The 24,176-nt window shown below is 43.8% G+C and overlaps 2 protein-coding genes across 4 annotated transcripts; one reads left to right on the top strand and one right to left on the bottom strand.

The window, feature by feature from the left end:
- Positions 1-395: 395 nt before the first annotated feature.
- Positions 396-19,853, bottom strand: grid2ipb (glutamate receptor, ionotropic, delta 2 (Grid2) interacting protein, b). 3 transcript variants are annotated; one of them, XM_058061146.1, is made up of 26 exons: positions 19,754-19,853; positions 19,014-19,267; positions 18,623-18,952; positions 18,404-18,558; positions 13,907-14,188; positions 12,506-12,591; positions 11,015-11,084; positions 10,067-10,219; positions 9,826-9,981; positions 8,906-9,057; positions 8,635-8,769; positions 8,311-8,396; positions 8,007-8,157; positions 6,992-7,284; positions 6,820-6,861; positions 5,291-6,031; positions 5,046-5,195; positions 4,734-4,821; positions 3,835-3,924; positions 3,178-3,374; positions 2,923-3,078; positions 2,727-2,813; positions 2,520-2,649; positions 2,320-2,438; positions 1,990-2,154; positions 396-1,630 (listed from the first exon to the last, which is right to left on the bottom strand). In XM_058061146.1, exons 1-26 carry the CDS (start codon positions 19,836-19,838, stop codon positions 1,559-1,561), a joined length of 4,425 nt encoding a protein of 1,474 aa, XP_057917129.1. In that variant the 5' UTR covers positions 19,839-19,853; the 3' UTR covers positions 396-1,558. The 3 variants fall into 3 exon arrangements, with proteins under 3 accessions (XP_057917129.1, XP_057917131.1, XP_057917132.1); XM_058061148.1 differs by having other exon boundaries at positions 3,835-3,912; XM_058061149.1 differs by lacking the exons at positions 18,404-18,558; positions 18,623-18,952; positions 19,014-19,267; positions 19,754-19,853 and adding an exon at positions 16,638-16,769.
- Positions 1,477-24,130, top strand: zdhhc4 (zinc finger DHHC-type palmitoyltransferase 4). The gene is made up of 10 exons (XM_058061161.1): positions 1,477-1,643; positions 1,902-2,156; positions 2,311-2,459; positions 3,022-3,097; positions 20,197-22,102; positions 22,200-22,273; positions 22,539-22,717; positions 22,797-22,922; positions 23,302-23,546; positions 23,635-24,130. The coding sequence occupies exons 5-10, from the start codon at positions 21,980-21,982 to the stop codon at positions 23,932-23,934; spliced, it is 1,047 nt and encodes a 348-aa protein (XP_057917144.1). The 5' UTR covers positions 1,477-1,643; positions 1,902-2,156; positions 2,311-2,459; positions 3,022-3,097; positions 20,197-21,979; the 3' UTR covers positions 23,935-24,130.
- Positions 24,131-24,176: the final 46 nt, after the last annotated feature.

The following is a 24,176-nucleotide window of genomic DNA, read 5'->3' as shown; positions in this document are numbered from 1 at the left end:
TGCACATCAAGACAAACAAAATGCCATTAAACTAGAAGTGACGATGCTGCGTCTTTTTAGCTCTGTAGTTTTCTATGTTTTGTCGTCTGGTGAGCTGAAATATGGAATAAAATATGTTATATGAATGCTTGGTTATATGCCCTTTCCAAAGAAAATAAAGTATATGAAGTATACTTTTCTGGTTGTTTTGTTAGTATTCTACGATTGTTTTTAAACCTGTCAAAAAGGTTGTATTGTGTAGTTAAAATGTTTGTTAATTCAAATATATTTAAATGTTGTCGTGGTTGTGTTGCCTGGACCAATATGGCGGCCGCTATAGACCAAAGTAATCGATCGACATATGAATAAACATTGAAATTCTACGTGAGGGTGGTTCGAAAAAAACGACTCATCAGTAGAGCATCGTTTTTATAGGTTAAACATGAATCACATAACATAAAATAATTAAAACAAACATACAAAACAGTTTAAAAGAAGGAAAAGACGGTGGTTGCTACCAGCTGCACATGATTTAAAATGTAACTTGCACCAACATGCAACTGATTAAGAACAGAAACACGTTTACGACACTTAGCAGCACTTCTGTTTCTGCGTTTTACGACTTTGAAAGCTGTGCAACAAGGATAAGAAACACAGTATACAGAGGGGAATTTACAAGTGCATAGCCCAAAAATGTGCATTTACAGAGTAGTACAACATACGGAACACCACAGCTACTGGCACACTGTGGAGGAGTCGCGAGGTCACCGTGGCAACCAGAATAGACGAGAAAAGGTATTTACAATGGATATTTTCGTTATTCACACTTTCTTTCCGTAAACACCCACTACACTAATATGAGCAGGACTGTTCCCTTGTATTCATAAAAAGGGAATTGATCCGTCTGGCTTGACTGTTCTTTTGTAATACCATAGTGAGTCATCTGACGTGTGCCCAAAATGGCACGAATGAAGTGGATGACATTTTTCTCCCACGCCATAAAGGAATGAAAATAAATATATAAATATAATATATCATGCTAATATATATTGGTTAACTGAAACTAGCTTGAGGCGAAACAGTTGACCTTGTTCAGGTGAAGCTGTAAGCACTAACTACAAAAATCAAATGCTTTCGTAATTTTCTCATATGGAAGGTTAAAAAAATAAATAAAACTGTTTAAGGGACACTTTTATTGTTTCAGATTGGCGGACTACATGTCATTAAGCTAAACTAAGCTAAGCTACACTCCTAACAGTTTCCTTTTTCAAAATGTTGAGCCACGAATCGTTGTCAACCATCATATGACGTAAAATATAAACTTTTAATAAATATCTCATAGATAGATACCTAGGTTTAAAGTATATTATCGTACTTTAACAGATTATCTGATGTCTACCAGTACCACCAAGCACCTGAAATAATAGCTTTGTTCCACCAGGGGGCGAACGTAACCTACAAAGGTGGTATAGTTCCCCTTTTTGCTGGCGATGAAGTGCCCTTTCATGGAGACTTGCCACCATCTACTATATGTATGCTTTTGGCACTTTGGTTGTGGAGCTCAGACCTGAACTTGAGTCTACCAGGCCAGGGGGGAGGACAGCCTCGGGCTTCTTGGGTTTTCTGGAGTCTGGGTCTCACCGAGAGCTCTCTGCAACAACAAAGTAACGTTCAAATGATAGAAGACATTTTCTGAAATACCATATTAGGTGCTAAAATTAGCAGATGTTGAAAAATGAAAGAATGCAAGGGCTGCTTTGATATTTTGCAAATCAACACATGCAGATATGCTAAGAATTTTTATAATGTATATTCATTCATTCATTTATCAAGAAAGAAAAACAGCATCGCAACTTTGTGATATAGGTGAAAAGGCATATTATTTATATACATCTTTTAACTTTCTTTTCTTTTTTCTTCAGACCACGCATGGTACTTGACAGAATGAGCAACTACCGTCTTGTCATCAGGAAGTCGCCTACAGTCAACAGTTCTGATTCATCAGCTCACCTCAAATTTGTTAATGAACTCTGCAAAAATGCCAAAAAAGGATTCGGTGCTGGTGGACTTGCTGTCTTCTCCAAAGAAGGAGGCCACTTTGGAGAACTCCTCCATTGCTCGGCTCTGTAGGGACTCCAGAGACTGGATGGCAGGGTGGCTGTTCTCCAGAAAGCTCTGTAAGACAACAAAAGTATTATTACAGTAGTATGTTTTGTTATTTAATATTTTTATTGAATAAATTGCAGTTTTCACTTTTACTATTTCACTATTTTAGCAAGAAAGGTGATCCAAAATAAACTGTAAATAATAAAGTATCCTTTTATATTGTAGTCAACCTACGCTCATGACCGAAGCAAAGTGGTCCTCAGATGTGAGGGGGATCTTCAGGCATGCTGCTCTAATGTCCTGGATGGTGCCGTGAAGGTCACTCAGCTCTGTGGTCACCACCCTCTGGTTCACTGCATGCATCGGAAACACAAGTATGTATTCACACCATGATGCCTATAATGTGACTGAGCTGATCCTTTCCCATCTTGTACCCTTGGCTGCCAAAGGAACTGTGGTGAGGTCTCTGGAAAAGTTGAGCAGCTCTGGGAAATGTTGGCACAGAGACTTAGCCAGAATGTGGAGAAAAGTGGATTTCCCGTCCACCGTTTTGGTTGTGCTGAGCTGGCAGACACGATGAAATGATTAGACTTAATTAATCAATCCAGAGAGGGGGAAACACACCTGAGTCTGGCTGCTACCTCAGTGAGGAAGTTGATCTTAAAACTGGTGGTCCTGTGGCTCTTGGGTTGACCGTTGTTTAGGTAGTTGCCCATCGCCAGAACAAACTGTGTCAGAAACAGCAGCAAATGTCAAAGTACAGCGCCTCTCAAATACTGTAGAAAGTAAACTTGGATATAACTTACAGTAGTCTGTAAAACTCCAGAGTGCTTTTACCTCAAGGATTTTAGCCAGTTTCTTGCTGGTTTTCAGCTCTACTGAGGCCTTGTAGATGTAATCAAAAGCCACCTTCATTTCCTCTGTTCTCTCCTGCAGGGTGGTCTTAAAGTGGAGGCTCCGTAGACGGGTCTTGTACTCAGGCACCATGAGCATCTGCACCACAGCGACACTTGTAAGTATGCCTCCATTTTATAATACACTGAAGTTCCTGTGTGCTCCTGTTTGCTCCTTCAGCAATGTCTATCTTATCACCTGAAAACTGAACTGGTCGGGCTCGCTCAGTTTGGCTGGATCTTGCTCAAACTGCTCGTACTTTTTGACCTCATCCTCGTCGGGGGCGTAGAGCAGCAGTTGCTTGATGTGGGCCGGCTCCAGTCTGTCCGTGCTCATGTCCATCAGGACCTGGCGCAGCTCGGCAGGGGAGAGCTTCAGATGGGCGATAAGGATGGCTGAGGGAGGGGAGGGGGAGCAGGGGGCGGAAATGTAAGAATTCAAGCCTGTTAATGGTGGAAGCCCCGGGCAACTGAGCCGAGCCTCGAGGCAAGATTCCCGCTGTCACCATGGCAACAATCCAACAGACTCACTTCATAAGCACAGTAGCAATAAAGACAATTCAAATACCAATACAGTATAATCTACCATAGCGCCACCAGCACTTATACTTATGAAATACTACGCATCTGTAAAAAAAAAAAAAAAAAAAAAAGCCACAAGTGCAGAAACAACTGAGCCTCCTGCTGTCTCCATAGCAACATCCTGTACATCTGTCTCTCTATCTGCAGCTAAATGAAGGACCAAAATATTAGAAACGGCTCTCAGAGTGATGCAGTGCACCACTACAAGCCACAATAAACATATTTTTCATGAATACATCTCACTGGGTTGTGTAGATGTTTCCTCGGTACTCACATGCATTGTAGGCTTTTTTGTGAGACAGAATCTCCACGACGTCTTTCTTTTTAAAGTTCTCGGACAGCAAGGTTGGCTCTAGAGGAGACACTGGTAATTTTAACAACAGTGTGAGGATGGGTTCTTCAGGCACCAGTAATTGATATTAGACACACATATTTCAGGATGATGGGTATAATAACACAGTTCTGTCATGTGAGTCTCTTAAGGCCACTATCGATAAATAAGATTTGTCTTCCTTGTGACAGAACTGTGCTATTGGTGGATACTGGGTGGGGGGATATGGTGCCTGATGGAGAATGGATTTGGAGAGAAGGTGAATGTCCATGACTGTAAAAGTACAAGCAAAACAAGGCATGTCATTAAACAAATAAAGTCACTCAAATTTAAATGTTAAATGTATGACGGGAGGAGGGCAGGGTGCCCAAACTTTTTCCAGCAAAAAATGAAACTGGAACCATGTTCTGTGGTCTGAGGAGACCAAGATACACGTGCGTGGTAGCAACCAGGTAAAGAGTACAAAGCGAGGTGGTGGGAGTATCATGGTGTGGGGCTGCATGAGTGCTGCCGATACTCTGTGTTGATACGCTAAGCCATCTGAACAAAACAAAACATGGACATCTTAGCTTTGTATTGTAGGTGACAAATCATGAATGGGGAAAGAAAGCAAAGACCCAATAATGCACTGAGATGCAGTTTTTTCTTCAAATATATAACTTCTAGCGTATCTACATGTGTTGATTTACAAAATCTCAATGTGGCCCTTGCTGGAGAAAGTTTACAGTAGACACACCTTGAAGTCTAAGTACACATACCAACAAATTTGTACAAACAGTATGAGGTGGTAAAAGTGTCACGACACATGATGAACAACAAGAAAAAAAAACACAACAACTTACTGGATCTACGTTGAGTACCGAAATGCAGATCAAGATCCAGATACTTCACCATATCAGTGAGCTTGTCATAGTCGGAATCCTCTCCGAGCTGAGTAAGAAAAGGACACTTAGTCCACATAGTGTTGTTCAGCACGATCAAACTGTTTGAACTTGGGGGGGGTACGAGCTGATAAGATCTACATAAACACGGTGGTTCTTGAGCTTCGGTGACTCACCAACACAATTCACGTAGGTGGGTTGGACAAATAGAACGTCTCTACACTCGCTAGAAAATAAACTGCATGTGTGAGTGTTGGCCTCCAGGATGCCCACCTGACCCCAAATGGTGCCCTCGGAGTTCTCCACCTGCTCCCAGCGCAGCCTCTTCACGCTCATGTGGTTGGCGTCGGAGGCGTTACCCGGCGGAGGCAAGGGAGGCGGGTCGCAGGGTGGGGGCATAGGTGTAGGAGGAGGCGGGGGTGCCTGGGATAAATCAAATGAAGTTGTTTGTTATGCTGTAATACAACAACTGTGTGAAAGTGATAAATACATCATAATTACAACATTGCTGGCGCTACCTGGTGTGATTCTTCCTCCTGACAGAGGGATTTAGTGTTGCTAGGCAGTGCAGAGTGAGTGGTAGAAGCCCTGGAGCGCATTGTCGACGTAGGACTGCCTTGTTTCTCACATCTGGTTGGGTTGTGATCTTCGAGGGAAGGCGGCAACGTGCCTTGGTAGCTGTGCTGGTGGTGGAGCTGATGATGCCTGTGCAGGACGAGCTGGCTTGGCCGCAGCATCTGTGGGGATGGCTGAGGGGACGGCCGGAGGATGGGCTGGGGCTGGCTTAACTGCCGTGGAAGGTAGCTAGGGCGGGACGAGCGCAAGATGGTGGTGGCTGTGAAGGTGGTGTGACCGCGCGCAAGGCGAGCACCCGGCGTTTGGAAGCGCTGGTCTTTTGCCTCTTCCCTGGTGGACAGCACCTTGTGGACAGGAGAGCGATTGGACAGGAGGCTCCTCAAAGGAGGCGGAGGAGGAGGGATGATCGGGTGGTGGGGCTGGAAGGGCATCCGGCTGCGGGGAATGTGCTCTGGTGAGAAGCGGACTGGTGGCCTGGGGTCCGTGAACTGAACTGGAGGCGGTATCAAGGCCTGGAAGGGCGGCGGAGGTGGGGGGCTTTCGGTGGGAGGAGGCGGTATATGCTCGGAACCTGAAGAATAGCAGGGAGAAGAAACCTCGTCGCTGCTACTGTGGTCCTCGCTGCTGCCACTACTGAGCTGTCGACGCATGAAGCCCACGTCCTGATCCTCTGGATAGCTCATCTGAGGGAGGAAACACTCATTTAGTTCTTTGATTAACAATCTTTCTGATTCTGACACTGTCAATCAAAAATAAGCTTTTTCGAAGATGCAAATTTTGAGTATGGCTTTTATGTTAAATGTATTTGTACCAACCTTATGCCTATATCTATGCAATACATATGTATATGACACAAACGCCATCAATACAAATATAATATGAAATAGTATGAAAATCAACATATTTGGGCTTAAAACACATGCAACTCATACATAATCAGTACCCCCTCAACCTATCAACTTACCAAGCAAAAGAAGAATAATGAAAAATACAGGAAAAAAACAACTGAAACCTGCAACTTAGACATACTGTATGTCACTAAAACCCTGTTTTAACCGTGGATTTCCGGTCAGTAGACAGTAGATCCCCGGAACCTAAATAGCAGCTATATGCATCCAGCAGTGGGAGTTGTCTTATGAGTCCATTCACTTAACATTTTCCAGCAGGAAGATGCTTTCTCAAGACGTCATGTTGTGCAATACTGTCTACTGTATGTCTGTAATTGGTTTCTAATGTGTGAAACTGAATATAAAATTTTACATTACATTACATTTTACATCAAACATTTAATAACCGAGAGCGGCATAATACAGAGTTCAGGGCATTTTCAGGGCTTCACATGGACGAGACCATTATTCACTATTTTTCACCATATGTCGGGGGTCTTGGACTTAACCCCCAAGAATAGAGGGGATCTACTGTATACTGTAATTAGACACTATTGAATATACTTTAGTCATATTTTACTTACAGGCACACTTCTTCTGAAACCACGACACGCACCTTGATATATCTGTTCATGTAACACAAGTGTTCATTGTAGCGTACATTAGGGAGCCTCCAATGTCAACAAGCAACATTACAATGGAAGGAATTAGAACAAATGATACCAAATGTACATTTGTACAAATGCTCCTCCTCACCTCTTCATAGTCGTTCTCGCCCGCCACATAGTCATCCACGATAGTGACCCGGTGACCCAGCTGCTCGCTGAGGGCGTCCAGGAACTTGTCCGTGTCCCGGCTGCGAGGTGGACGGGAGAAGGTGAACAGCTTCCTTCTGCGGTTCAACGTGCTGGGGCTGTGATGGGGGGAGGCAGGGGGGCTCTCCAGGCTGACGTAAGGGTTGGAGTCCACGCTGCTTTGATGGTGGATCCCGTACACCTGGGTGGGGAGGGGTTCCTTCCAGGTGAGGGACAGGCCTGATTTACGGTTACCTGCAAATAGGGACAGTGAAGCTGAAGCAATGGAGCGTGCACATCATGATCACTGCACTTTATAATACAGTTATAGAACTTACAGACTCTAAATTGTGGTGGTCCCATAGGTGCACTCAAAAAGATTTGGAAGATACACATGTGAAAATACACTTACCCTCAAAGTTGTATAATCATTAGACCATGTCTAATGATTAGTTGCCCAACCTGTGCCAATGCAACGGCGTTTTGATAGATGATGGCTATGTTTTTTTAGCCAATGTTGCTCAACATTTCCATACACATGCTTGTCAGTCCCTGAAAGGTGTGTGCCAAATTGGGTGGGGATTCGGCACCCTATAGTAACAGTGGCTGTTTGGTAGACCGCATTGTGCTGTGTGAGAAGTCAATATGAATATTGGGGTAAAACCGTGGTTTTATTGTCAGAAAAATAATAGCACAAGCAACACGTTAGGGGTGCACGTTTTGACAAATTACCACACTTTTGTATACAGCGGATCAGGAATAGATGGGTTACACAATGGGTTAACCTAATTTTTCGCGTAAGTGTATGTACTGTTGTTGAAATGACTCATGATGGTCACAAGTGTGTTGTTTTTATTGATGATGTAACAATGGCGTATTGGTTATGGCCATACAGGCACAGCACAAAGCCCTTGAGGTTCACGTTCGGAGAGCATGTGTCTGAGAGCAAGTGTTGTTTGCGTGTGTCTGTGGAGTACCTGTGAGAGGGGGGAGTGTGAGGGGGGAGAGAGAGCGGCCATAGGCCTCAGTCTGTCCGGGCCCCTCGGGCTCTGCCGGGGAGCCCCCATGCAGCGGAGACACACTCTTCCCTGCATACACGTTCTCCAGCTCGGTGTACACACCTGACATCTATGAATGGAGGCACGATTAGCACAAAAAGACAGCGGCACTTTGAAGGTCTGTCAGATAAATGTTAGTATTTAGGGGGCAGACCTTCAAATGAGTCATAAGACCACAAATGCAGCAAGCGCTCTGAATGCCAATGCTGGGCATTATACCTACATGACTTAGATCAGGAGACTCGGGGAAGGAGGTTCCGTCTCCTGACTGCCTCTCCTCCTGGCTTGCACATTCATCCACATGAATTCCTGAAGCACAATAAAGCATGAGGATAGCCCCTCCTTGCATCCTCCCCCAGCTATGAGGGGAGAGAATGAAGCAGCGCAGTATGGCATGGAGGTTGCTTAAAAGCAGTGCAGACAGTAATGACCCCTGCTGTGAAGATGATATGGACTAAAATAATTCACTTCATTGCAATATTATATGCTATGTAATAAGGGATACTGTCATTGCCCCCAATGTTGTCCCTTGGGGAGCAAGGCATACCCATTCCGAGGTGAGTGCCGATGATGCAGTCATCAGAACTCCTTTCGCGCATGCAGCCGCCACGGTATGACGTCCCAGATACTCGCATGGAGCTGCTCCGCCGGTGCTGCTCCGGTCCATCAGGCTCTAAGACTGCTGCAAGACATACGATTTACAAACACATCAGCTTCCTGTAGTTTACGCAAAGTACTATAGCACACGTTATAGTGCCAAAATACACATGATGATGTATGTTTCCAAATGCAAACAAAGGCCGCACGCTGGTGCTCACCGCTGCTTTTGAAACCCAGGAAACGGGACAGTTTGTTCTGGCAGCGTTCCTGCTCATCGTAGGTCAGCAGCTGGTAAATGAACTGCCAGATCAGCTGCTTGGCTGGTGTGTCCAACACCGGGAACACATCCACGATAAGAGTGTCCACATTCCTGCAAAAGACACAAACAAATACATCTTTTTTATGTAACCGTGCTATTGATTCAAGATGCACAGTATGCGTATTGTGTCGCAGAGGATGAGGAAGGCGTAAACACTTTGATCAAATAGTGGGAGGATGACAGTCTCTTTATGCCCTTGAGGGTTTTTTAGCTGTGCAATTTTCAGTTGAACTCAATCTCCTCTTTTCTTCTTGTTTGGTCTCAAAAAAGAAACCTGATATGTTTTATCAATCACATTTTAATAGCATTGCATGTTTTTTGTTTATTAGTTGGTGCATAACTTTCTTCTGACATTTAAACTGGATTTCTACTGTCCGTCCCAAATTGTACAATTATTTATAGAAAATTCAACTTGACTAATTTTTGTTTGTTAATTAAGCTACTGCCTTCCGAAACTTTCAATTAACTTTGGCAGCAATTCACATGTAACACATTAAATTAATTCTATTAACATCGGAAAAAAATGTGTATCTTCATGGATTCCCAAGCTCTTCTATAACAAATATTTCTAATATCTGATGGCAGGCATGTAAATGAGCTGCCTCTTTGCCTCATCCTTTGGTCCACTTCTCCTGCCTGACACATCCTCAGCCTCATATCCTGTGACGTTTCCCAGGCAACAGCGACTCTCCTTTCTGAGCTTGTTAACGTATGCCAGATGGATAATATCATTTTTAGAACGCCCATCTTGCTGCTTAACATTAAATGAAGTTAGTATTTTTGGAGAATATTAGGTCTTGGTGCCTCTGTTATACACACCTGTGTTGGAAGAAGGTCTCCAGGGCCTTGCAGACTGTGTACCTCTCCTGGATGGTTAGTAAGTGTTCCAGCTGCTGGCTGAACGTCCGCCCGTGGACTTTGATGCTCGGTGGAAGGATCTCTGCTACCCACTGAAGGGAGCTGAGGACTGGAGATCTGAGGAACACATTCCCACAAAGTTTTAGAAGTTTCAGTATTTTATGTGCTGGAAAAGCTCTTCCTGCATTTTTTAGGCACTCACCTAGAGCGTGGTAGTGTGTTGGGAGAAACACTGGGAGTTTCCTCTGGGTCTGTCGGATCCGAGGAGTAATCGGATGGACCGTCCTCCACAACCAGAGTTGGCATCGCACCACTACCTTGCAGCATGGAGACCACTTTCTCATGGGAACAGTTCCTACTCAGGGAGGAGAGAGAAAGCATTTTAATTTTGTTTTTAATAACATTTAATCAAAACACAGTGGTGTTAGGTACACCTCTTTAGTGTTAACTTGCTGTGTGATGACTTTAGTGTTCTTTGTCAGCTGACACCGTGAGTCATATTGTTATATTGAGTAATGACATCCTGAATTTACCGGGGGAGGGATAAGCTTGTGCCCACCACAATATGCCATTTTATGACGTGGACATGTGCAGCTCAATTCAAAGTATTGTTAAACTACCATCACAAAATATCATCAGAAATGCTGAATTTCTTACACATCTTTTGTATTGGACCTCATCACATAGTGCAGGTGCCCAATAAAATTCTTCATTCTAACGCCCACGTACAGTATGCTCTCTGCCATCTATAAGGTGGAGAAGTTGTGAAGTCCACACAAGAACTACAGCCGCCTCCCACTAAAAAAGTTATGCTTATATAAACAGCCATTTTCATGTGTGAGATCTTAGAACACCGAGTTCCTCTCCTCTAGCTCAAAATATAGGAAATAGATATGCTCATAAGTTTTCCGCAGTCACAATACTGTATTGCGAGGCTTTGATTTATAGCTGTCTGACAGCATATTCTGTCTCAATGCAGCAGCAGTGAGATAATAATGAGAAGACTATGACAGTAGCAAATATAAGTGATGGATTTTCCAGCACAGTGGGACTTGAACGAGAATACGGCAATAAATGGCAATACATGACAATACATGGAATTTATCAATATAAAGCTGCTAGTAACATCCATGAGAAACAAAAAGTCAACCTCATGTCCAGTCCATTGAGGAAGAGGATGCGGTCGCCTGGTTTGAGTCCACATTCTTCAGCAGGACTATCTGAGAGGGAGAAATAATAGCAGCAAATCAGACACGGGGGGGTTTAAAGGGGACCTAATATGCAAACTTTTTTGGCCCTTTGTATTGAGTTGTGGACTCTTAGCTACATGTGATAACCAGCACAGAAAGCTTTCTGGATCTTCCAGAATCTGCAACTATTCCAGATGTATTTCTTGGGATTTTGTGCTTCCCATGAAAACGGTCCGTTAATTTATTCCACCCACGGCCCGCCTCCAGGCACGCCCACTCCACTGTGGTTGGTCACCCTCCCAAGAAGTGTGCTCGGTGTTGTGCGGATAGCTGCTGAACCCAACTATATAGGAGTTGATAAACCATATAAGATAATAAACGGCTGCCATTTTACTCAAGCTGTTTTGGAGTTGGCACTGCTACCTGAGCTGGCAAGCTGCACTGGCTGGTCTTTATTACATGCATGATTGTGCTGTGGATTTCTATTAAGAAAGTTTCCCTTTAACGGTACCACCTCCCATAAAGAACAGCAGAAAGACCATTGGAGCAGACCATTAAAGCAGAATAAGACTACATTTTCCAGTGAACAGGCTCTATAAGATGCATAGAGCAGACGTGCAAATCAAAGAAAGATGCTGAGTACATGAGATTGTGTGTATAGTACAAAGACCAGCAACAAAACAAGCTGATGTCCGTGTGGCACCTTGTTACATAAGCCAACACCGCTGTCACAGCTAAACAATGAGTGGAAACTCCTGTGATTTAGCCCTCGCCTCCTCAGCTGCCAGTACACTTTGTCACACCTTTAGTAGATGTCATCAGGACCATCTTCTGGCCCTCGGCGGAGGAATCTGTGATCACAACGAGTCACGCCAGCCACCCCCACCATCTCCATACCAACCTCCATAAGGTCCACTGAGTCAACGCGCTCCTCAGCACATGATGGTGGGAGATGGTGGTGGGTGGGAGCTCGTGCTGTCATCGTGATGCGCACGTACTCTCACGTGTCCAGACAGAAATTGTAGCCACAGTTTTCTACTGCTTTTCATGAGGCTTAATGGAGGTAGTAAAGAAATAGAAGCAGCCGTTTACAGCGAAACAGTGTCACTCAATGCCGATAAAATGGGAGCTAAGTGTAATATAAGCTACGGTACGAGAGAAGAGAGATTCTGGGAGTTGTTGAGAGGGTCACTTCCTTACGCCTTTGGGTTGGGGAAAGGCTCCTGACTTGTTTGTTCAGTTGTGGCAGTTCAGAGTACCCAATGATGGGCAATGATATCTTATCATAGTCCAAATGCACTTACTGCTACATTTATCTTCAAACAACAACAACAACACCCCCCCCCTCAAGCTCCGACAAACTGGCAACACGGCACACTCCCTCCGCCTCCCTGGACAAGCCGTACACACACGCCACTCGAAGTGGAAATGCATTTAAGATAGAAACACACCTGGAATGACGGAGTCGATGCAGACTGGAGCGTGACCTCGCAGCGTGAAGCCGAAGGTTTTCTTTCCTCTGTAGACACGTATGAGCCTGAGGAAGATATAACGCTGAAGATTCATCATCTGGTCATGTGACAGTCTAATTCTTTTAACAAATACACGCTCAGTTTCACCGTTCACCCCAGTGTAGGAAAACCCAAGGGGATAAATACATTTATCGTATATCCACAGGCAGGTTGCCATGGAAACGACTTCAGGCAAGCTTCCTTGATATGTAAACAGGGGTGAGAGGCCTAAAAAAGAATACACAACATATTTCTTTGCAGTTTGCCAGCTGTTACATAAGTCATTACAGATGGGTGGGCGGTGTGCGACGGGTGTGCACCGTAAACGTGAACAGCCAATGCACTGCCTCGTACAGCTGGACAGCCAGCCACCGTACGCCCCAAAATATTACGTAACACAATGGAAGAGCAGACAATGGGTTTAGAAAAGTACAATGTGATGTAGAAAGCTGGATGAATGACTGCCTTGACAGACCATAGTCTCACATCAATACAGCTTCACTCCACTGTTCCGTAATATGATGTACGTATACAGTACATACAAAGGAGCAGGGGAGGCAATTACACAATACTCTTGAGAGGAGAAGACACCCTATTCATGGACCCAAGATGTTATCTCCCACACGGGTGGCACAAACATCCCCATCACATGTACCCAATGAATACATTACGAGAATACATTATGAACACTTGAAATATATAATAGATGCTACAATCAAATGTGTTTTATTCAATATAAATGCACCCTACAATACTTTGGAGTGTAGAAATGGGAGATGTCATAAGGCTGCTTTTAGTATGAATATTGTTTCATTAGTACAAGCTATGTTCTGTAGATCCTTCATATTCGCGCTAGTGAATATACAATATGTGATTGATTGACTGGCCACCAGTCCAGGGTGTACCCCAACTCTTGTCCAAAATCAGCTGGGATAGGCTCCAGCATATCCGTGTGACACCAGTGAAGATAAGTGGCATAGAAAATGGATATATGTTCAATAGAATTGTATATGATTATAATACTGTATAATAACATATATTACATGAGTAGAAATAGTGTTAAAAGGAAGCAATGGAATGTAATACTTGCATAATGTTGTGGGCTAAATATTGTGAGGAATTGTGTTGTTTACTTGTTGGTTTTCAACAGCGAGGTTACTGTTCTCATCTCGGTGGTGTCAAATAATAACATCCCCAGTGTATACCATGAGTAAAATATAGTCGTGTTGAAAGTGGGCCTTTACATCCCATAGCTTAAAGTGTTTGTCTGTTGGTTACAGTGAATGTTTTGGATCCAATTTATGTATTTTCAAATCAGAATTAAGGAAGTTGCATTCTCACCGTTGATTGGGTCCAATGGGGGGATGCGTGGGTATCCCAGAGACAGATTTTCTGTGACCCCTCTCTCTCTCCGCCTCACCCCTTTCCCCGGGTTCGCCTCCATCTCGGGGCACCGAGCTCGCCCGTTTGCTCCCGTGGTGGCGGTCCGAGTGATCCTCGCTCCGGCTACGACGGAGTCTGCCTTGCGGCTCGCTGATGCTCTTGCTGCGGCACAGCCTGTTGATCACGTTCTGGGAGACGGACTCATCAAAGCGCTGCCGGTGTTTTTTGGGAATGAAGATTCTGGCCAACATGGCAGCATGTGAATAGAACAGGAAGGTAATATTAGTCCACGAGAGCTCTATATCACAGATCCAACTTGATCCATGTATGAACAATAGTGCTTCTTCACATCCAATACAAATCAACGAGCTTCCAGGTAAAAGGCATTTGACAGACAGGTTGATAATCTCCTCCTTTGTAAGAACTCAGATAAAGCGAGTTGAAGAAGTCAAGGTGAAAAATACTGCAGCAGTGAGGAAGCAGAGCTTGACTACAGCAAAAGAAAAAGATGTGGGAGTGATGAGGATGGGATTCCTCCTATGCTACTGTACCTCCCTCTTTTTTCCCTCTCTCTCTCCATCTACAGCATCTCCCACACTTCCGTCCATACGTCACCACGGTGTGAGCGCGACGCAGGAAGTCGTCATCGTCTTGTTGACCCAAGGCCTCGTTGGTTTTACCATTTTAATGAAACAATTCAGCGCCCACTATTTTCCCTTTTGTTTCTATCAGGTAATGGAATAGAACTGGCTGTTCTTCCAAAGTGAATCACACGAGACAATAGAAACGGTGACGGTTGTTGTCTGTTCACACCAACAGCATCTCAATGCTGAATCATCTTGTTGATGTCGGAGGGATAGGTTGTGAATCACCACACACAAACAAAGCAGAGGCAGCATTGAACTGGACAAACACAGAAATTAGTGTATAATAGTATATATGTGAATAATTGTTTGTCTATATGTGCCCTGTGATTGGCTGGCCACCAGTCCAGGGTGTGACCGAAGACCGCTGGGATAGGCTCCAGCATGTCCGTCACCCTTGTGAGGATAAGCGGTATAGAAAATGGATGGATAACTAGGAATATATTCCATTTACTAATATTGAATCCAACTTAAATACACTTACTGTTTAACAGTCGGGTGTGGAACCAATTAACGGCGATGAATGAGGGACGAGTGTGTCTGTTGTTGTGTCGTCTAGTCATTAAAAAGGGTTGGTGGTGATGGTGAATATCTGAGGTAAATGTGATAAGGTAAAGATGTAGGTCACGTATTCTTAGCTTGTTCTTACCGTCTCTGCAAATTGTGTGTGTGTGTGTGTGTGTGTGTGTGCTGAGACGAGTGGCGACAATAAACAGAGCCATGGGATTGAAATAAATGTTGTGCAGTCATGTAGGTGTCAACACCCACGCAGCTATTTGCTGTTTACGCTCTGCGTGTCTCTGCTTAGTGTCATCTAAACTAATACAGTATGCATTCGTCTAATTGGGCAAGCGTGCGGTCATCAGCATTTTATTTTTACAAGTACATCCAGAAGTAAAGTGAGTGACACTACTGAAACAGCCACCTCATCACAAAAAAAAAAGTTTCCTGCTAAGCCTCAACTCTTGGAAACTAAATGAGTGTCTTGATTTGACCTCGTTTATAAGGAACAGAGAATCTATAATTATCCGATAGAGGCTTGCAGAGGAGGAAGCAAGCAGGGAGGATGGGATGCAGTCCTCCAAAGGGAAGAATGACAAGCACAAAACTACAAAGAAGAGCCCTCGTTTCAATTCAAGTGTACAGATGTGGCTCAAATGCTGGCAAGTGAAGCCTCTAATTTGGCGGTTGTACATCTTTCCAAAGCACATTCATGTTTTTGACATTGAGGAGTAACACTGTCCAAGGTACTGAAAGTGAATGGTTAATACAGTTGATTTTTAAATCCATCCATCCTTTTTCTATGTCGCTTGTCCTCACTAGGAGCCTATCCCAGCTGTCTTCGGGCGAGAGGCGGGGTACACCCGGGACTGGTGGCCAGCCAATCACAGGGCACATATAGACAAACAACCATTCACACTCACATTTTTACCTATGGACAATTTGGAGTCGCCAGTTATTCTATGTCTCACCAATACGTCACCTAATATTTAATGCGCTCTGTAAATTGTGTGTGAAAATCCCTCATCCAGAGTTTTGTGGAGCCAAATGAGGGTGTTAAATCGTAGCCACTAATTTCAAACAAGCCCTGAGCTGCATTGCATTGTTGCATATTGAGCTGTGTCTGCAGCCGCTGACTAAACACTATCATTAACGGCGCTATTGAGAAGGCACAGCGCACACTAGAGCTGCGAGCTATCTCCTGAAGGGGGGATTTAGACTTTTCAGTTTGGCAGTTAATAAATAAAATATGCCCATTTTGTTCCTTCATAGCTGACACACACACCACTACCAAGACTACTGCCCCACACGAGCCAGTACAGATACATCTTTGTATTTTAGAGTTCCTGTTGGTTTCAGTGATTAGAACCTTATAACAAAACAATGGGATCTGACATCAAATATACAGCATGCAGCTTTACACAGGCAGCATTCACCATGTGTGCGGATAAATGCATAAATAACATGCACAAATGCCTTTGACAACAATCCCAACTGTATCGAAGATAAAGACATAATACATTCCGACAAATAAATATACTCACCCCAGGCAATTCATCATTTTACTTCTCAGCCATGCTTACACACTAAAACCACCAGGTAGGCAACACAGTGTGAGACACACCTCCTGCAAAATCCCAGTGCCTCTGAAGGCGATAAACGATATAAGTGTCAGCCGGAGATGGACCACAGAGACAGCGATAGCGAGGGAGGCGGGAGAACAAGAGGAAAACACAACAGCACACAAGACAAATACCACCTGGGTGAAGCAAAGCAGAGGGATGGCATTAATAATTCCATGGTGCTTGCGCAAATACGCCTCATTATCGCTAATCAAGGTTTCTCGTTGGACATGTGGTTGAATTATTCATGGGCGCATTTAAGGTAGAAACACACTACATAGTGGATACAAAAATAAAACCGCCACTTCTCATCATTCTGGAAAGCCTTCTTACAGTCTGTGAATAGTGGGAGTAGTAGTAGTAAGGGAATAATTGGCAGCTTTTATTGGCTTTACTTGTGTAATCTGTGGACAAACTGCCTGGGGATGTAGAGGAAAAATGCTATTTATTCTTCTTTTGAGGTTCTTGATCTCGAGTTGTTCCAATTTTAGGAATAAGCTCAAACGCCAGATGGACTGCTTAACAAATCTAAAAACCCAAAAAAATACAGATTGCAGTAACTGGATGAACATACTGTCTGTCACATCCATGAGGGGCCAATGAGAAGTCAAAGAGTACACAACCTTGCAAAAGCTTGGCAAGAAACCAGCATCTGTTGCTAGAGAGCAGAAACATTATTTCCATCGAGAAACTTTGCACATTTTGGGGCTGGGGCGCCTCCAGACGAAGGATTCCAAGTCAGTCAGCCGTGCCTGATTTTGTAGCTGCATAACAGCTGGTCAAGCTGTAGTCATTTTGTCGGTTTCATGACCAGCTCAACCATTTTTGGACACAAATCAAGCAGAATATGGCTTAATATGTCGCCATAGATATCGTATTAGGGGGGTAACGGTAGGTAGGTATACTGTATTATTAGATATGTAAGCTTTAAATTATAGGTGACAAAGACAACTAGTCTAATACCTCATACTATAAAGTGGAACAACACTTTTCATCATGAAGCCATTCCAAAATGAAAACCAAATTGTATGAAAACTGAATCAATTTTTTCCATAAAAACAATACAAACCCATATTTTATAGAGAATAATTATAATTTATACAGACAACAAAACATGAAGTTGAATACTCAGAAATACGCAGTGCACTTGAACACCTCACCAGCACAGGGTGCACAATGCATATTAGAAGGACGGGGGGAATTATTAATTTAAGTAAGCATTTTCTGTATTTAGCAGCTACTTTTTACCATGATTAGAGCCCTGTAGCCATGAAATAACACCCCTATAGTCAACTTTACACTCGTATTATTCTTTGTTTACACCACATTGCTAATGCGCAGGCTACATGATCACTGCAGGGACACAAGAGATGGCCACGGCTTTAATCAAAGCATGCTAGCAAGCTAACTAGTTAGCCTCTAACTTGTAACTTTAACTTAAGTTAAAGTGTTTCAATCGGAGTGTTAAATAAACACAAAATAAGGAAGCCAAAAGCTTACCACTTCCACACAAAATAGGAGGAGATCACTTTATCATGGCTGACAACATGCAGTTAAGCTAATGTTTTGTGTCGTTACTGACACCTAGTGGCCAAAATGCTCCATATAACTTGTAGTTTAATATTTTTGGACTAATAAGCAACACACGGTATACTTTAGTTGAACCATGATGAGTAGAAACCTCTCACCTGATGCTGGAGATGAGCTGTCGATGGTCATCGCTGATGAGGATTTCGGGCAACGCGGAGGCCAACCAGTCCACTTTCTTCTCAGCTGCGTATTGCTTCAACACGCTGAAGAGTCTCTCCTTCACTTCGGGCTCGTTGCTCAAAATCTGCTCAACCTGACGGTGGTAGAACATTGGTGTGGGTCCAAGAGAGGTGGCATCCCAGTGATCATTCCCCTACCTTCCTGTTGAATTCCAGAGCCTTGTATTTGCGGTCCAGTTTTGCACCTTCCCCTCCCAGCTGACTGTCCTCCAGGCTGATGCTGTGTTTCTTCCTGGTGCCGAGGCACAGCACGCCCAAACGCAGCGTCCTCCCCTGGGATGACTTGATGAGCGCCGCAGCCGTCTCGTGCTGCCTGACGGGGATACCGTTGACCTCCATGACGCAGTCGCCTGCCCGCAAACCCGCACGACCTGCCGGGGAGCACGGCGAGCAGTCCTCCACCAGCAAGGGGCAGTCTCCCACGATAGTGAACCCGAATCGACCATCTGGACCCGGAATGATGTCCATCTGTAAACCAGCAAAACAGAATAAAACACCTAAGTAAAAACCAAAAAAATGAAGTACTGACCTGCTGTATGCGGGACACGACTCCAATGCTGGGGGGGATGTTCTTCTGAGTCTGGGCGATGGCAATCACGGCTTGCGGACCCAGTGTTGATACATTGTGGCCCTCAATTTCCAGCACCTGGTCTCCAGCCTGCAGCCCAGCTAGGTGGGCACTGCTTCCTTCCTCCACAGACAGGATGTAGCTTGGTCCATTCCCGCCAAGCTGGAAGCCAAACTCCTCAGGCCAGCCATGGTTGGACGTGGGCATGCTGAAGACTGGAGGGAGGGGGGGGGGGGGGGGGCTGTTAAAGGAATGACTACAGATCTCTCGTAATCTGTTATCAATGCAGTGGAAAAAGATGCAAAATAAGTCATGTAGCCAAAGTCAATGATGCATTCAAAAGCCTCCCATCAAATAATCCATAAGAAGGACGACCCTTTGCTGCTTAGTACTATCTAGTACTACTTGTACTAGAGAGCACAACTGCAGAGCTCGCTACCCGAAACCACGACACGCACCCGTGGTCCCTGACCTGATTCATAAACTGCATAGCAGCCAGTTGAACTGAGGCATCACAGAGATGGTGACCTTAATTACCCTGAGAGACAAGTTCCCGTTGCAAATGTTTCCCTCAGAGCGAATCCAAGGACTAGGCACACATGAAGAGACTTACGGGTGAAATATAAGCTTGAGGATGAAATAGAAACCATTAAAATGCTATTTCCATGCTGCATATTCTCCAAAGCAAATAAGAGACTTACAGAAATCTTTCGGTGGACACCGAGAGCCCCGTTTGGTTTGGCAAAATGAGTATCTGCCTTTTTTGTTTTGCAGGAACTTCTTCATCTTCTGTGTCAAATTGTAGGAAGCCTTCTAGGAGATTTCTCGGGTCAAAAAAATAATAATAATAAAAATATCCACCCAGATAACCCTGTGACCCAAAATCGCAGCAGGTCCAAATGAGTGATGGCATGAAAAGCAAGCCCAGTCTCGCTGCGAGTTTGTCAAGGACTCGGTCCGCCGTCTCATCCCTGATTCATCCCAGGGCCCGGCTGCTTGCACAGTGTTAATCAGAAAACTGGGACGCGTGCACCCGCGCACCTCAGTTCCTTAATAATTCACTCTCCAAAAGGAGTATTGTGAGGCCTCATTTTTCTATAAATACACCCATGTGTCTTTTTCTGCCTCTTCTCCTCTTGGCTAGGTGGCTCTCCGAGGGACTGCTCCTGGCCCAGAATCACTCGGCGGCGCTGAAGCAAGGAAGCCTGATGATGAGCGCTAATTGGAACGTCAGCCTGGGATTCTGTTAGTCCGTGTGCACCGTAGGCGGGTTCACACTTTAAATGCTTGGTCCATTGAGAAGCAGCAGGGACCACGGAAGACTACAATCTGAAGATTAGGTGGATTAGGGATTTAAACAGACGCCCGACCTCCACTTCTAGATCTGTATATGTACCCAACTCACTAAAGTGGAGGCGCTGCGTCAAAAGGCATTTTTCTTGGCCTTTTAACCAACATGATTGGTGAATGCAGTACACTCATATATGCATTATCAGCACACACACAGATACTGGTTTGAATATGCGACCATGACAGGATATGCCCCAATAATCCAGGTTTGTATGGTTAGATATTTTGAAAATGTCTCATTAGCACCGGTGAATTTATTAGTAAGCAGCCTACGCACCTTTCAACAATATACTTTATGTATAGTAGCAGTAAAAGCATGCATCCCATACCTTTTATTTTAAACAGCATCCATAGCTTCTGGTTAGCGCTCTTGTTTTCATCAACGCCACCTGTAACATGAGCACCGCGGCCCAGTCAGCAACCAGATCCAGCAGGTGTCTCATAATGCCTTGCTGTGTTTGGCAGTGGATGTCAGTCACAGAGACATAAAAACAGGCCTTCTCATCGTTATTGGTTTCAAACAAGGTTCCGTGCATAGAAGAGGCACACACAACGGGTGTTTGTGTTTATTTGTTTATTTGCATGCACAGTTCAGCATGTCTGAAAAGGAGTAGGAAGAAACAGGTCTTAATTACATAATCTTGCCCTTTCCAAGCAAAGCTGGTAGCTTTTCACTTCCTGTGTTTAACATTCAGCAGATTATCATTTTCTAAAAAGGTATAAAGCAAAAAATAAATAATGTGTAATGGTAAAAAAAAAAATTACTGACCATTGTATTGTAGAGAGTGAGTGTGATGAATAAAACATTAATTACATAATACAAATAATAATAATAATAAATAATTATATAATAAATAAATGATACATAATTAGTTCTGCATACATTATGTCATGGTTTTTCTTTAAATAATACTTATAGTTTTTTTTAAAAACGTGCTTATTTATACTGTTTGTAATATTAAAGTGCACCCAAAGGTGTTACCAGCAGTTACCAGTAGGTGGCAATAAATAATCAGCAGATGCTGGGCTTTACCTTCACCAGCGCAGACGAAGAAGAGTATAATTCGTTCCCAAGTTACCAATAAAAGCAAACGTTATTGTTTTATTTGAAGACGTAATTCAACAACACATGTAACTACTGCCAACTTAATGTTTTCAAACAGACAAGCTTTTAGTATTTCAATTCATAAATAAGAAACTGCAAACCTCAGTAGTTTGCTGTTAGCCTTTCGGAGTTAGCCACGCAGATGCTAAGGAAGTAGCATTGTTTACAGGAAGTCGTAGCGTAGAGTAAAAGTGAAACGGATAAACACGTCGCTGGACACAAGACCATAACATATACGTTAACTTGAGACCAACTTTTAAATAGCTGTGTGTGGTTTTACAGGATAAACTAACATATGAGGTATGTAAGTACACAAAGTAGGGATACCACGCGTGCTTTCGAGCCTCAACTTTATTTCCATGTGACGGACTGTATTTAGTTTTTTATTATTTATCTGCGCTCCATGTTGGATCAAAGACAGCAATTTTTCTACGCCATATTTGTTTTTTTTCTGGAAGTCTTGCTCTGAGACATGAATTTCCTCACTCTGTTTGCCATCTACGTTGCGGTGGTGCTGATGTGCATGATCCTAGTCTGCAGATACTCCGGCCATCAGGAAAATCCCTTTAATGTCCTCTTTAACTGCATAGCAAAGGTAAGAAATGTGGAGCCTATGGTGATAGTTCCATAATTAAATAATTCGTATATTATCAATAAACATTTCCTTTGTGATGCATTCTTTTCCTTCACAGGTGATTGCACCAGTTACCCCAAAGTGGCTCCAGCGGTTTTCTCAATGGTCTCTCCATAGATTGTTTCATCAAAGGTATATTTTCTGTAGTATTTATTTAATGTCTAATACTATAAATATGCATTTACAGAGGTAATACAGTATTGGCTGGAGGAATAAGCACTCTTTGAGGCATCATTCAAATAGAACACACTTCACAACACAAAACACATCGACACCGCCATCTAGTGGTGACTACGAGATAGTGGTCCCTTGCCAGCCTGGATAAAGTGGAGGTTTAATGTTCTTCGATTATGCCTGTTCTGTATCTTTCTAAATTATCCTTGTCTTATCATTACAGGAACAACATGTTCATCTATCTGCACATCCTGCTGGAGGCTGCTGTATATGGAGAGTTCACCTATGAGATTTTTGGTTTCTGCAGAGAGCTGGACACCACTCTGACCAGCCTGTCTGTGCCTTACATCCTGCTCGCTGTAAAGACTTTCTTCTTCTACCTTTGCATCAAGAAAGATCCAGGTTAGTCATTGTTAGCTGGAATTGATCATGTATGTCGGGTGTTGTATTTGTTTTTAAGTGCTGTCTTTTATTCTGACAGGCACTCTGACTAAGAAAAATGTGCCCAGCCAATTGCACATATATCCATATGACAAGAGGCTGTTTCACCCGGGCATCTCTTGTCCGACCTGCCAGATTATCAAACCTGCGCGCTCTAAGCACTGTAGTAAGTCCTTTGTCTCCTTGTTGCAGCTATTCTCTCCCTCACTGCTTTATCTCTGTACGTATTTGACTTTCTTTACCTTTACAAAAGGACCTTATCATTTATGATTGTTTGCACATATCGGCCATATTTAGTGACTCCTGCATTGCAACAAGACAAAAGTGGCATAGAGACAGCAGTCAGATATACACGGCACCCCTTATGGCACCTCCATTTTTTCTTTTCAAAAAGCAATAACAGGTGATGCCACTAGATGTCATTCCTTGACAGCACACAGCGCCTACAGAGCAGAGCTAGCATCCGTACAGCTGGGAATGTTTCCCATTTTTCACAACACACATATGGTACTAGCGGCTTACTGTAAACACACTTTGTGTTCCAGGGGTGTGCGACAGGTGTGTTCAGCGTTTCGACCATCACTGCATCTGGGTGAACAACTGCATCGGTTCCCAGAACACGCGTTACTTCCTGCTCTACCTGTTCAGTCTTTGCGCCATGGCGGGCGACATTGCCCTGCTCACGGCGGACATGTTGCTTCATGCCGTGTTGCGTACAGGACTTCTGGGGGCCAGTTACATCGACGAGTACGGCCAGACGCAGCCTGCCGGGCCTCTGTTTGTTGTCCAGGTGAGAGTAAAGAGTCACGCTTTTGTATTGCATTGCACGCGATAAAAGTATATATTATCAAATGCATCATGTTTCTCCTCTTTTAAAGCATCTGTTCCTGACCTTCCCCCGCATCGTCTTCATGCTGGGCTTCCTCGTCTTTGTCTTCTTCCTGCTAGCTGGTTATGCGCTGTTCCATTTTTTCTTGGCTCTCGTCAATCAGACCTCCAACGAGTGGTACAAAACTCGAGGTTACGCTTGTCAGCACTGCCACCCGACGATGACAGCCGACCCCCTCTGCAGCACACCGCCATCCCACTCTAGCAGATTCTACTACAGCAGAGGAGTACTCCAAAATTTGGGGGAGATTTTTTTCCCTCGCCAACCTGTTCGGAAAAAGGACACTTAGTACATGTCAGGTTGCACACCCAGTTAATGACTGCTGCTGAGATAATAAACGTTATTTCCTATTGCAAATAGGAAGTACTGCTGAACGTAGTCAGGGCATTTACTGTTTACTTTTCAGGTCAGGTTCTCTCATTTGGGTGGGGTATTTCTATGTAAAACAGTCTTTTTTAAACCATTAAATGGCTCGCGTTAGTAGTTAAATTCCTCTTTATTGTGTTATACATTGATGTGTTGCAGGTACAT

Source organism: Doryrhamphus excisus, chromosome 22 (genome assembly GCF_030265055.1).
Source record: "Doryrhamphus excisus isolate RoL2022-K1 chromosome 22, RoL_Dexc_1.0, whole genome shotgun sequence".
Taxonomy (NCBI): Eukaryota; Metazoa; Chordata; class Actinopteri; order Syngnathiformes; family Syngnathidae; genus Doryrhamphus; species Doryrhamphus excisus.
The sequence above is the reverse complement of the archived record's forward strand: the minus strand, read 5'-3'. Positions and strand labels throughout refer to the sequence as shown.